This window comes from Aspergillus fijiensis (genome assembly GCF_003184825.1).
Source record: "Aspergillus fijiensis CBS 313.89 unplaced genomic scaffold BO72scaffold_97, whole genome shotgun sequence".
Classification (NCBI taxonomy): domain Eukaryota; kingdom Fungi; phylum Ascomycota; class Eurotiomycetes; order Eurotiales; family Aspergillaceae; genus Aspergillus; species Aspergillus fijiensis.
In genome coordinates this window covers 16732-29585 of record NW_024469073.1, presented here as the reverse complement: position 1 = coordinate 29585, position 12854 = coordinate 16732, and the positions used below count along the sequence as shown (strand labels likewise).

The 12854-nt window shown below is 50.0% G+C and overlaps 2 protein-coding genes across 2 annotated transcripts; one reads left to right on the top strand and one right to left on the bottom strand.

Annotated features, from left to right (window-relative positions):
- Positions 1-1032: 1032 nt before the first annotated feature.
- Positions 1033-1821, bottom strand: BO72DRAFT_313807 (uncharacterized protein). Its single transcript, XM_040940533.1, has 2 exons — positions 1241-1821; positions 1033-1193 (listed from the first exon to the last, which is right to left on the bottom strand). Exons 1-2 carry the CDS (start codon positions 1577-1579, stop codon positions 1065-1067), a joined length of 468 nt encoding a protein of 155 aa, XP_040795566.1. The 5' UTR covers positions 1580-1821; the 3' UTR covers positions 1033-1064.
- A 2719-nt stretch (positions 1822-4540) lies between these two features.
- On the top strand, positions 4541-4777 carry BO72DRAFT_501794 (uncharacterized protein; the record flags this gene model as incomplete). Its single annotated transcript, XM_040949012.1, has 2 exons — positions 4541-4640; positions 4698-4777. The coding sequence occupies 2 exons, from the start codon at positions 4541-4543 to the stop codon at positions 4775-4777; spliced, it is 180 nt and encodes a 59-aa protein (XP_040795565.1).
- Between the last annotated feature and the right edge of the window lie 8077 nt (positions 4778-12854).

Genomic DNA, 12854 nt, shown 5'->3' with positions numbered 1-12854 from the left:
GAAGAAGAAAGAAACGGAGCTCGGGGGAGGGGAGGAGGGAAGGGAGAGTCGTAGAGGGGTGGGTTTATCGGAATCGGAGGACAAGAAGGGGAAGAATAGGTAAGAGTGAAAAAAAGGGCAAAGAAAAAAAAAAGGTAAAAAAAAAAAAAAAAGAGTGAAAAAAATGTACATTGTGTGGGGATAAATATCGGGGGGGCAAAAAGCAGGCTCTGGAGACTAGTTGAATGAAAAGGGAAATAAGAACGTGCTTTCCGGCCAAACCTGATCGGCTGCTGTCCTTAAAGAGGATTCAACCGGTCACTCTTACCAGCCTGATGGGACACCTGTTTTTACATATACCTTCCAATGTTTCTTTTTTACGGAGTACATATCGGACGAATAGAATTTCAATACGATGGTCCTTGATCTGACTTTAATGTGTCTCAATGCCATGAATAGGCTGTGTTTCTTATTGTTGTAGTTATGGTTTATAAGTAAGCAATTGACATTCAACTCTTCAATACGTTGCCTATCTCGGGTCTCTTCCGTCGCCTGATTTTCGGACCACGCACGGTGTGTGAGAGAAGAAAAAAAATCCACTATGACCAACCGGGAAGGGAGACGCTCAGAACAGGTGAGGGTAACGAAAAGAGTAAGAAAGGAGGAGAGAGAGAAAAAAAAGCAGAGAGAGAAAAGAAAAAGAATGTGGGGCTAAACTAGAGTCGATAGAGATTACGGAGTAGAAACTGGAACTGCAGAAGTGGCTGTGTGGCCTGGAGAAGTGCGTGCCCGGTATTATCGGGTGTTGGACCGTTGGTATGGAGTAAGTTCCAGTAGGTAAGTAAGGTAAAGTAAAGCAAAGCAAAGCAAAGCAATGCTCAGCTCAGCTCAGCTTCGTATGATAAATGTAGAAGGTGAACTGAACCTCCAGGCTCTCAGTCTTCCACCCCTTTTCATATACAGTCATAAACCGGCTATCGCGGATGCCCTCTGGGAGGAAATGAACGAGTGTAATGTATGATAAGATATCATTGTTGTTGGTAAAGCCCCCCCCGCCCCTTCTTCCACCACCACCACCACCATCATCATCCTTTCCCCTCCCTCACAATTCTCGCTCTCCACCATCCGGGGCAAAAGGATCTGGTGGTGATCAAAGGGAGCTCGATTACGTGATTGTGTTCCGCAAATCGGATAATGCACACACACATGGATACCTGAGCTCTTCAGCCAACCTTTCTTTTCCCATGTGATAGCTACACACTATTGACTTGAAAAGGTGGGTGCGCCCCCTATCTCGCCCACCATGAACATGATTAGACTTCTGGGAGGGTAAGATGCTGTATTGGAACTCAACCAGCTCTCTCTGCGTGATACGGTCAGATGGTGGGGGAATGGGGGGTTGAGTAAAGGTAGAATATCCCCAATCAACCACCCCCCAATGCTGTCCCTCCCCCCCAAACTCGCCGCCCCCGTCCCCATCAAATCCTCCCTCCGTCCATCTTCCCCAAGGGTCCCTTCCCCATATGATGCCATCCTGTTGTGATGAGATGAGAGTCGATGATGAAAAGATGAGGTGATTGGCGCTACGAAGGGGGATCATCCAGTATTTCTTTTCCTAGGGAGGGTTTGTTATTTGTCGAATACAGTATTTCTTTTTTTGGGTTTTCTTTTGGCAAACCCTTTCCAGTTCCCTTAACTAGGAAGTCCGGGGCATACCCGGGGGAGACCAACAAGAAGAAAAAAAGAAAAAAGAAAGAGAAAAAGAATTGTTCGACAGATCTTCAGAACCGCCCAGTCCAGACCAGCTGATCGACCGACATTCAGGCGAGGGTTGGTTAACTGAGAATCTTAAGATAAGTCCATAGGCAAGCTGAGGAGACGGTCTGGGGTTCGAATGTAAGGTTTCCCAATGACATCTCTCCGTGACGGAAGCGGTGATCATGCCAAAAGGGCTGGGTAGGGCAGAAGCGGGACGCGGAGTCAACAAGTCATACGATGGGCGAGATCCAGTACATCATCATTGTCCTCATCCTCATCGGTGAGGGCGGGGGAGGGAAGGCGCCCCAGAGGGGGGAGGTTTTTCGATGAGGCTGTTGGATTGTTGGCGACGGCAGCCACAGGGCGAATTGGAAGGGCGACGAAAAAGAGCCGGGATGACATGCCATGCGGGTAAATGGCGAACGAGCGGCCATCCGTCGGCATTTCCTTATTATTGTGGGGGAAGAAGAAAAAATAAAGCCAGCATTGCATCAGACATCAACCATGGATGGCTCATCAGCCCTTCCTTTCCTTTCCCCATGAGTCAGAACAGCGGACGAGGCGACACAATACAACCCCACAAATTCAGCTGCCTCCGGATATTACTCATATTAACGGGTGTTGATTCGAGTAGAGTACGGGGAAGGCTACATTCTCTTCTTTTTTTTTACCCTTTCCTTCTCAGCGCTCTTAGTGCTGAAGGCGCCTAGAACTAGGCAGGTAGGCAGGCAGGCATGAATGATGGCTGCGACGTGGGTGATGCGCAGCGAAGGTATGCGCTAAATCATGTGGTCGACGAGAATCGCAATCGCAATCGCACATCATATCTATGCAAGATAGGGGCGGTCATCTTTGGAGTAGGATACACTAATTATGATATCCTTTAATTACCCGATTGTCAAGCTTCGCAGGTGCGATTAACCCGTTTGTGACGCGCACTCACCCCCCCCCCCCATGTAGCCCGGAATCGAGGCCTCTCACAACCCCCTGGCCTAGCGCTTACTATTCCCACCGCATCGGAGGGGACCCTGCATTGTTTCATCGGTGCCAGGCGTCTACAGGAGATTTTCCGCTGGTGATATTGACAGGGGGGAAAGGGTGATTACTCAGTACCTCAAGACAGAAAGACGAGGAGTAATCCTCAGGAGGGGCCGAAAGACGACTAAATGTTGATCCAACGCAAACTAGAATCAAGTCCGGAAATTGAACTCCGCAATAGATTATCCCCAGGTCCCAGACCACTTCTAATCTCCCTAAAGCTCTGCCACCGCCGTGGACGGAGTGAATTTCCCCGGACGGGCGAACGAGGGATGTTTAGTTAGGGGAGGGGGGGGGAGCCTGAGGAGGTTCATCCGACAAGGGAAATCCCCGTGCGGGAACTCTGCTTGCTGATATGAGGAGGGGACAGAACCGGGCGTATAATGAACCCGCCACCAATCCGACTTGACTAATGATATTGTCTGATTGTCGCATGATACTCTTAAGCGACTGAAGGAATAGTAATGAGACTATGGAGGAGGAGGACCCGAAGCCCAAGCGTCATCCGGGATAAAGTAAGATACGGGTTTTCGGCAACTCCAGCCAGCCATTAGACAATCCGCGAACCACTGGTGTACGGTGCATTCTCTGCTCAATGCCCGGGTGGTGGTAAAAGCAATCACATGTCACTAGACGATGATGGATCTTATCTTCATGCTTCTCGACGCAATCGCCGGCTGATAGTTTCCGCTCTCTCACACCAGGGTATGGTTCTTGGTATGTAAGGGGCAATGGGCCGCTGGGGTTAGTATTTGAGAGAAGAATGTGGGTACTCACGTACTTCTCTCGAGAATATACTTGTACTAGTTATGATCTATGACGAAAGGACAGGTTGAAGGACCGAAGAGTCAAAAGCGAGTATGCTCAGGGCAAGGGCAAAAACATTAAAATTCGTAATTAGGATGAATATCCGGGAAATCGGAACACATCCATGCACCAAGCCGTCTGGGCAGTTCTGTAGATCGCAGATAGCCCCAACCCCGAGGGCTCTGGGGAGGGAGGAGGAGAAGGGGGGTGCAACCTCAATTTGGTCCACTAGAATGGATATCACAGTCACATTGCCACAGGAGAACGTGAGACTGAAAACGCCTGTCCATTGACCTTTTGACGATAAAACAATACCAGATGCACTGGATGTAATTCATCGACCGCATAGTAGATTGTCTTAACGCCGATGTGAGCTTATCGCAGGGATCGCAGGACCGATGATACGTAGGGCAAGGGCAAGGGCAAGGAGGTGGTCGGTAGAGCCGACGGAGAAAAGCTCCCCGCGGTTGATATCGTGGCCGTGGCGGTTCCCCTGGGTCTGATAGGATAAACTCGGCTGTCTGGGCTGTGATCTGGAACCCACCCCCACGACCCCGCCTGACCTGAAGGTTTACCCGCCTAGAGAGGAAGGAATGGCGACCCGGAAGAATTATGAGTGCCATTTGGGAAAGGTCAATACCTAGCCTGTCTATGAGTTATTGTTTACTAGATAATGAGATCTGTGAGATAAGGCAGGCAAAAGTACGGAGGTATTGCCCCTACGGGGACGTCTAGGATATCGAACACGGGGTCACAGGGCTATCGATTTGTAGGGCCTAGAGCAATGCTCAATGATCATCTGCTCGACCTTATCTGGCAGAATATCTTGCTTCTTTCATGCTCTGCGTCCAGAGGAGGGGAAGAGAGGAAGGGGGGAGGAAGGAATGAGGTGAGAATGAGATCAGCTGCAAAATCCCAGCTGAACGCCTTCTCATCCTTCTCATGGCTGAAATAGCTGATGCCGGGCCGACTGCCGGCGCTTTGCCGGCCAGCAGGACGGACGGCACCAAGTAGGGTAAAGCATGCACTGCGTGGGCTCAAGGCTCCAGACTCCCCCGGTGAGTCTGCGATAACCAGCAAAAAGCGAAACCCCACCCCCATTGATTATTCTCCAGGCTCCAGCTTTGGGTTGGTGGAACAAATGGGGGAGCAGAACTGGGGGATGGTACGCAGGTACGGCACCAAGACTACGTAAGTTGCCCCCTCAAGCTAGTCGCCGACTTGCTTAAGCTACATATTACCTAGTCAATCACACAATCAATAGTTAATTGTTCCAATACTACCTCATATTGTCATTTATCGTCGCCATCGTGCTAATGAGTATTCCCGCATTTTGCCGAACGGTCATCGGCGGAATAAAATTTCTTCATCACGAATTGGCCGATAGAGTCGAATAATTCGATTAGGAAAATACTCGAGCAGCAAAGGCCGTGTGTTATTTTGTTACGTTCAACAACATTACATGACTAATGCTGATTTTCCTATCAACATAATGATCTTCAACCCTATGAAGTAGGCGCTCTGAGATGGCGAACGGTTAGTTTTCCCCACAGAGATCTCTAACTCCACCTAAATCTAAGCAACTATACATAATTATTCAAAGAAAAGGGGGGGAACGGAAACGAGGGAAAAAGCAAAAGCAAGAAAAAAAAAAGAATGAAAGATCAGGCGTCGTTGACCCCATGATCTTTGTTGCGCCCGGCACCAGCACATCCCCAAAATGACGGAAGATCTTCCCCGCGATGATCGCGGGATATGATCTACACTCGCATTCGGTAGGTCCTCTATCCGGAATTGGTCATCCATCTGCTCTGCACTGCCTAGTAGAGTAAACTCTGCTCGAAGGACCCGATGTCGCATGAATTCGATGGAGTCAAAGAGTGGAAGCATTCTAGCGCAGAACAGTAGTCAATTAGTTGCAGATAAACCCTGGCCGGCACCATGGCTGAAAAGTACCTATGCAGAAGCACGCCTCGTTTCTGTCGCAAAGTGAAAAGGAGAGGATTGGCGCGTCGCGACTCGCTAGAATGGGTGTGCTGTTGTCATACAATCGCTACGGTAACTAGTAACGGCAACCGCCTTTGCAGGCTGGACAAGGGACGTGGGCAATGTGTTGTATTCTCATGAACCGCTCGACGATCATTACCATGCTCAGTCGGGGAGGTTGTTCATTCATGCTCCATTCTCATTCCCACGACAATGTCTGGCCATCAGCAACTCCATCTTCGATTCTATGCATGCATCCACACATTGGGAGAAACTCGAGTTCCAGTCTGGCATCCCAAGCTAGCATGGACAAATTCCGCGCAAGGAGACGAGATGTGCACGATAAGTTAGTATACGTACGCTGCCAAGGCCATCTCTTCAAAGGAAACGGCGGCAAGACCCTCAATCATGCACTAATCACATCGGCAAAAACGAGATAATCCTGAGTCATCTATAGGACGACTGTAGCACAGCTGGATGCTCACTACGGGCCAATCGACAAGCATATCGTGCATAGCGCCTGCAACCAGGGACTCTCTAACTAGCCGCGCTGTCGCTTTTCGTGTTGCCTGATGCCTCTCGGTGTGGGGTTAATTATCATTTTGTATGGTGTCAGACCATTGCGCCAACGCACATGCATGCTCTTATCGTGTTTCAGCCAGTAAAAATAATTATCCACCTCTTCAATCGGGGTCTGAAAAGTCAAGCAAGCTGCACTCAATCTAGTGGTGTCGCTTTGCCCTTTTACACATCCAGCCATAGCCTATTAAATCCGGGTATGGGAGCAAATACGACTGGGAGGTACGAAGTAGAGAATGACAATCTGCATAGACCGCAGAAAGACAATTGTGCAGAATGCATTGGCTACCCCGAGGAAAAGACAGACGATTCGAGACTCTCAGGCTGCATAGCCCTCCTTGGTCTCTGCCTTGCGGTAGGTGTTTCACATGTGGAACCCCGTGCTACCTTCAAGGACAGCTGAGACCCAACCACGGCACGCTCTCACTCATTGTATCTCAACTAGCTCGACGGCAATATCAACATGAATGATTGATATGAGTCTGCAGTACTCCGTACTGCAACAAATGAAGAAGACTTTTACACAAGCCATGTAAATGAGATTGTCTGATTCGCCACGACCAACACGGAAGCGCCTTATCTGGTTCAAAGCAAGCTAAGTACTCATCAGACTACTTCCGGATTTATTGATCAAAGATGATGACGTGCCAGAGGCAAAAATTATGTTATCAACATGACCGAAACAGCCTGAATCTGTTGATCCGGGGAAGTGTGAACGATACATCCGAGTGCCTGCCCACTGCGTGTGGTGTCCTGCCGCCGAGCCGATTACTCAGTCTTTCAACAAGGCTAACTGAGGATGGAGGTGCTGGAGTACAGTAAGTATGGTTGGATTGCAGTTCTCAGGGAGGGCAGTAGGTCACCCGAGATTGTCCCGGTGCGCTCGTTGTATTCTTGAAATGACCATTTCTCTTACGCAAGAGAATTTTGTTGGATAACATCTTGTTCACTGCTATCTTCTGGACGATCCTGTCCGAAGGCGACCCCAAGCGCTTGGCAGCAATATGCGGGGATGAAACCTGGGGAATCTCCAGAGAACTCCGTGTAGAGTTACATGTTACGGAAATATTGACCTATCAGGCCTGCCATCGAAGACACGATTCTGGGCAGTGCAGAGGAGTGAGCACCGCTCATGACCATCTACCAGTAATGCGCAACGACGGCTTATCAGTTGAATTCAACAGCAGACTCATCCGGTGCAACAAGGGGAGGTGAAGGAGAGGGTTGCCTGCGGTCAGATTCCACCCTCAGACGCGCACACCGCATGCCTGGTATGTATTTTACAGCAGCTCGGGTACGGCTGTGACCGATTGCGGACGCGCACAAATGCCACGTCCTGGTAAGTAGCTAGAAACACGCACCCCCCAAGCGCCTCCGCAAGGCGCGATCCGAAGATCCACATGCTTCTGGAACGGAGCGTTTCGCCCAATCACTGTGGAGAAACGGTATCACGGTGATGTCGTCGATTCACAGGCGTCACAGCCGCTGCCCCCAGGTTATGCGGGGCCGCGCTTCCGGAATCCGGACGCATTCATATTTAGTACGGAGCACAGAGTACAGTGCCTGTCTGCTGTACTGCCCGGAGACAGGTAGTCAGGCAGGTACTGTACTGCGTGGCTGTCTCAGAATCTCCGTCAGAGGTCAGGCAGTCTGGTTAGAAATGTGTTCGAAGAGCAGGCTGATCTCATTCATTGGTCAACTCGTCGAGGCTCCTTTTATCAGGCACCAGATACCATCATCTACGCCTATTCACAGACCTCTCCTCAGCCCTTCCAATGAAGAGAGAGAGCGCAGCCTGGGGCGGGCTTTGGGCGATCTGAAAAGGCACAGCGCCTCCTCACATCATTTGTTTTGCCTTTTGCCTACAATTGTATCGTGGTCACGGTGGAAACGATAGCCCCGAGGTTTCCCCCTTCTGCCCACCCCCGGATACCTCACTCTCTGACTCTTCGGTCGCACCATTTGACTTCTTCTCTCAGACCTGTCTCGGGGAATTGTGGCGGTCAATAGAGGCAAGTTCCCCACAACGTGTAACTACTCCATCGCATTGCCCGGTTAGTTGGTAGTAATCAGTCTTGGTCACATCTGGGGGACTCTATGGAGGGCGCAGGGCAAAAACGGTCGTCATCTTGAGCGATGACACGTCGCCCGAAAGGGGGGGGGCGGAAGGTCCGGGTGAAGCTAGGGGGCCATTTTTAGATGTCACTTTATTCCAACAGGTATCTTGCAACTACCTGACTGGATCTAGGTACGTGGGTGCAGTACTACATACTGTGTAGGTAAAGTCGGTGTCTGATGATTTTACCCCGTATCTAAATTTATATAAGTCAAAGTCGGTAACATGAAGTGTGGACCCTTACTCTCTTGATGACTTACTACTGGTACGTATAGTTCAGGAGGATCGACTCGGCGAGGGTGGAGGACGTGGTCTTGTGCAATTCCTCATTCCAGCCAGACTAAGGGCTTTAGTACCTCCGTAGTGTGCTGTCTACCTGCCTTAGTGAGGTACTAGTGCACTGTGAGCGAAGCTTGAAGCAGGAGAATCAGAGATAAGGCCCTTGTCGTGCCATTTCTTCAGTCCAGCATACACGTTCAGGCTTCTTTTTTTTCTTTGATCTGAGAAGATCATGCTATTGTTTATGCATCTCAAACACACCCAAATCTCCCCCCCCCTAAACAAACTTCCGCAGGAGAGTCTACTCGTTCTGTAGATATGTGCACATGCTACGGAATTATCTAGACAGTCATCTCGTCAGTTGAGCTTGCGCGTGCCCCTCTTTCATTTTGCAAAAGCTCCTCTTATCCGCCCCGTTTCGTCCTACTTGTTACCCCTTTCCCCTCCATCCCCCCTCCCCCCTCCCCCTCCCTCCGCTCCTAGTCATAGCTCCTTTGGAGCTATGAGGTTTTTTTTGTTGCTATTTGTCTCTCCGGAATCCCGGTCTAGTCTAGTCTAGTCTGCAAAGGTAAGTGATGACCGCTCTAGATCCCCAACTTTCTAGGGTTATGTCACGTCACTATGTACATAAGAACACTCTACGCGGTGCGTATCGGGGATAATTGAGAATCGGACCATAAAAAAACATCCCACTCGGCCCCCCGGCCCCCGCTCCCCCCCTGTTTGAGAATTGAACATACGCAGCATATTGCCTTATACTCTTTGTACAGTGCCACTCTACGATACAGGAAAATAGTGCAGTACCTGAACAGGGGAAGGGCAGAGGGGGTGGGGGCCGGAGAAAGGTGTGGGCGTTGTTGATCCGTGTACGCCGTCGTACTCGGAGTGTATAGTACAGTACAACAACCCCTTCAAGCTGAGCTGCAGGTGTAATCCGATCATCAACACCACCACCACCGCAGCAGCAGCAGCAGCACCGCCGCCGCCCTTCCCGGCGCTTGTCCTCTTCCAGACCACCCCAGTGGAAGTGATTTCTTAAGAAAGCTGTAACCATTAAAAGGCAGCTAGTAGTAAGTCACCACAGGAAAAGTTATACAACAAGGAATTAAGTGGGCTGTCATGCAGCCCAACCAAGAACACCTTGTCTTTGTACAAGTACATAGTAGATGAGATAATTCAGGTACAGTTCACTACCAAGAAAACACCAACACGAAAAAAAAAGCATTCCCAAGGGGGAAATTTACCCCATATGACTACCACGAAGATTCACCGAACCTTTTCCCCCAATCGAGGGTTGTTCCCAAGGTCCTCTCCCCCTCCCATGCCCCAGTTTGTTGCCCTCCACATACCGGTAATTAACGTACAATACATGCTTAACTGTAAGGGCTGGGGCTGAGTTGGGGGGGATTTTGGGGGGCTGGGCGGTATATTCTCTCGCCCGATACGATACCCAGTCAAAAAAAAAAAAGATAAAAAAAAAGGGACCAACGCCGAGCCGACCGAGAAGGGAAGAGAGAGGCAGTGGGGGGCACACAAGCGGAAGATGGCCGGGACTACGTCATGGAATCAGAAGAATGATTTGCAGCTAAACTAAACCCGGTCAGTAGCTTTAGGCTTTTTCTGTCCGTCTACTTTTTTTTTAGTGCGCGGCCCTTCTAGATGACAATCTCCCGTGTCTGGAGGCATTGTGACTCGTTGGTCGGTAGATAGTTCTCTCGTTCAAGGTTTTGCCCAAGAGTCCACGTAGACTACACTCCTACTGTGGAGGACGCGTTCCTGGTTTGAGAGTTTCGTACAGTTGGTACATTGTCTGACTGACCTGCGGAGGTACAGTAGTTAGTGGTGTACAACTCTACAGAGTAGGGACTTGTACTGTAGGACTTGTACTGTACTTTGCTGTCGTATACTCAACAGGTTGTTGTTGCGCACTTTTAAGCTCAGCTCGCCACGTCAATGGTTGGTAAGCTTGCTGCTGATTTTGCTTTGCCTGCCCGGTAGTTACATGCTGTTGTCGACTTCATCATTGGATCATCACTGTCATCATCATCATCATCATCATTATTATGGTCACATCTACGGCTGCAATAATGTGGGAGAGAATGGATGGATGTGGGAGGGAAATGTGGGTTCAATGTGTACCGTAAGTGAGACTTTCAGGTGTGTGTGTGTGTGTGTGTTTCTCCTCCAGGCCCCGGCGCACAACACCATCTGATTAGTTTGGACTGTACGTAGTACCGGGCCGAGGCCGGGGTACTGTCTTCCACATGCTCTGATTTGACAGGAAACAATAATTAGCATGAGATGAGGAAAAGAAGAAAAAAAATATTATTAATGAAGTTAGAGCCCGGCGGATCAAAACCTAAGATCTGGTGTCATCGTCCTCCAAGTCCCAAATCTATCCACTGGACACGATCCAGGGTAGACAACTTCTACGAGAAGCCTCCCCTTTCGGGATGAGAGGGGAGCGCGAAGCCATAGAGAAAAAATTTTCAGACTCAAGACGGGAGACGAAAATCTCTGCAACCACAAAGTTGAGACGGTCTGTGTACTAAGAAGAGAGACGGGGGGGTGTTATGGTGTAAGAGAGTGTGTGAGGTATCGGGTGATTTCGGGAGAACTGCGGTCCTTTTTCCTCTTTCCTGGGGGAGGGCTTGCGAGTCCAAACAGGGCGGGCAACTATTGCGGAGAAAAGAGAGAAAGAAATTTTCTTACCTAACCCGACTTTTCCCTTTCCCCCTCCTCTTTCTCACTCTCCAGTCCCTTAGGAATGAGTTGAGGCCGGCACAGCATGCGGGCTCGCGTCCTCAAAGGGGTTTTCCGGTGAAGCAGCCATCGTCGTTAGAGCCTGTTCTGGCCTTGGTTGGGCAGTTTCTCCCCCCGGGACTTTCCCCCCCCCCCCCTCCCCCTCTCCCGGTCTCCCTTCTCCCTTCTCCCTCTCTTCTTGTTCAGTCGGCCATGGTTTGACTTTTTCCCCCACCCCCCTCTCCCCGCCGCCTTCTCTAGGCTAGGCTAGGTTCTCGGTCTGAGGCAATTTTTTTTCTCGCTGTGCCATCGGGATGTCCGACCCGAGTTTCTCTCGCTGTCTCTCTCTCTCTCTTGCTCTGCCGAATCTATCCCGAGTCCCGTGGTGGTCTGAGCCGTTCTCACTGGGCGGTTGGCCTCCAGGTTGCTCTTTGTCCGGCAGAAGGTATCCCGGTGGGTTGAACCTTGCTGCCTTTGCCGTGCAGCTGTGCCCAGGCGAGGCGTGCAGTGGCTTGACTGGCTTACTCTTCCGGGAAATTATGTAACTATTCTTATCATGTCGCGATGTGTTGGTGTTGCTGGCCCGTTCAGGGTCAAAGGAAATGAGATGAACCCCCCCCCCCCTCCTCCTCGGCAATTTCCTCCATATCGGCCAATTCTTTCTGCGACTGCTCGTCTACCATTACAGAAGCTATATTGGGTAGACTTTTTTGACGCTGAGGAACTCGCTAAGTCACGTTGTAGTCGACCAATTCCAAAACCCGGGAATCGTTGAGGGGCATACAGCAGTTAGAACAGGGAAAGGGGGAAAATTCTTCTCTCCCTACAACCCAATAACCATTTCACGTTTGCTACTTATCGTCTGCCATGCACCAACTTGTTTTTTTTTTATGATTTTGCGTTGTCATCTAACATGTAGCGGTGAGTATGTATAGAAAAAAAAGTTCTCGCCTACTTGCTTGCCGATGATTCATCTCCCAGGCACAAACAACACATCCTCCCCGCCTCATCTTTGTGCCTTTGCTTTTCCCCTTCTTGGGTCTATAAGCGAGTTTACTTTCCGTGACATGTGTAGTGACTGTGCCCGACCTTCAAGCTCGGCTTGCACATTAGCGATTTTACCATATAGGGAATCGTGTATGGCCGGTGGCTATTCATTGCTATATCCGACCTCTATAATCGATCACACCCCTATCAGAAATATAGATTCATGTTCTTGCTCACACCCCGGATCAGTCGACTGAGCCCACAATTGGTGGAAATACACATTTCCCCCCTCCATACCACCAATCAAAGACAGTAATCTCACATAGATTAAGACAAAACACCCCCCCTGGCTCCCCCGGCTGACAGCTGAGATAAGCCTTTTTGGTTTTGTGACATTCCACGTGACCGGGGTTGCACCACCCCCGGGGTGGTAAAGATTACTCCATGCGGAGAGAGAAAGAAGAATTTCGACGGGTGATTTTTGTTCCGCCGGATCCCCTAGGCGAGGCCGCGAGTTGGCGAGGGCGAGGGGTGGAGGGGGATTTTTCCGTGTGGGGGATTTGTCATAACTATGGAGATAAGT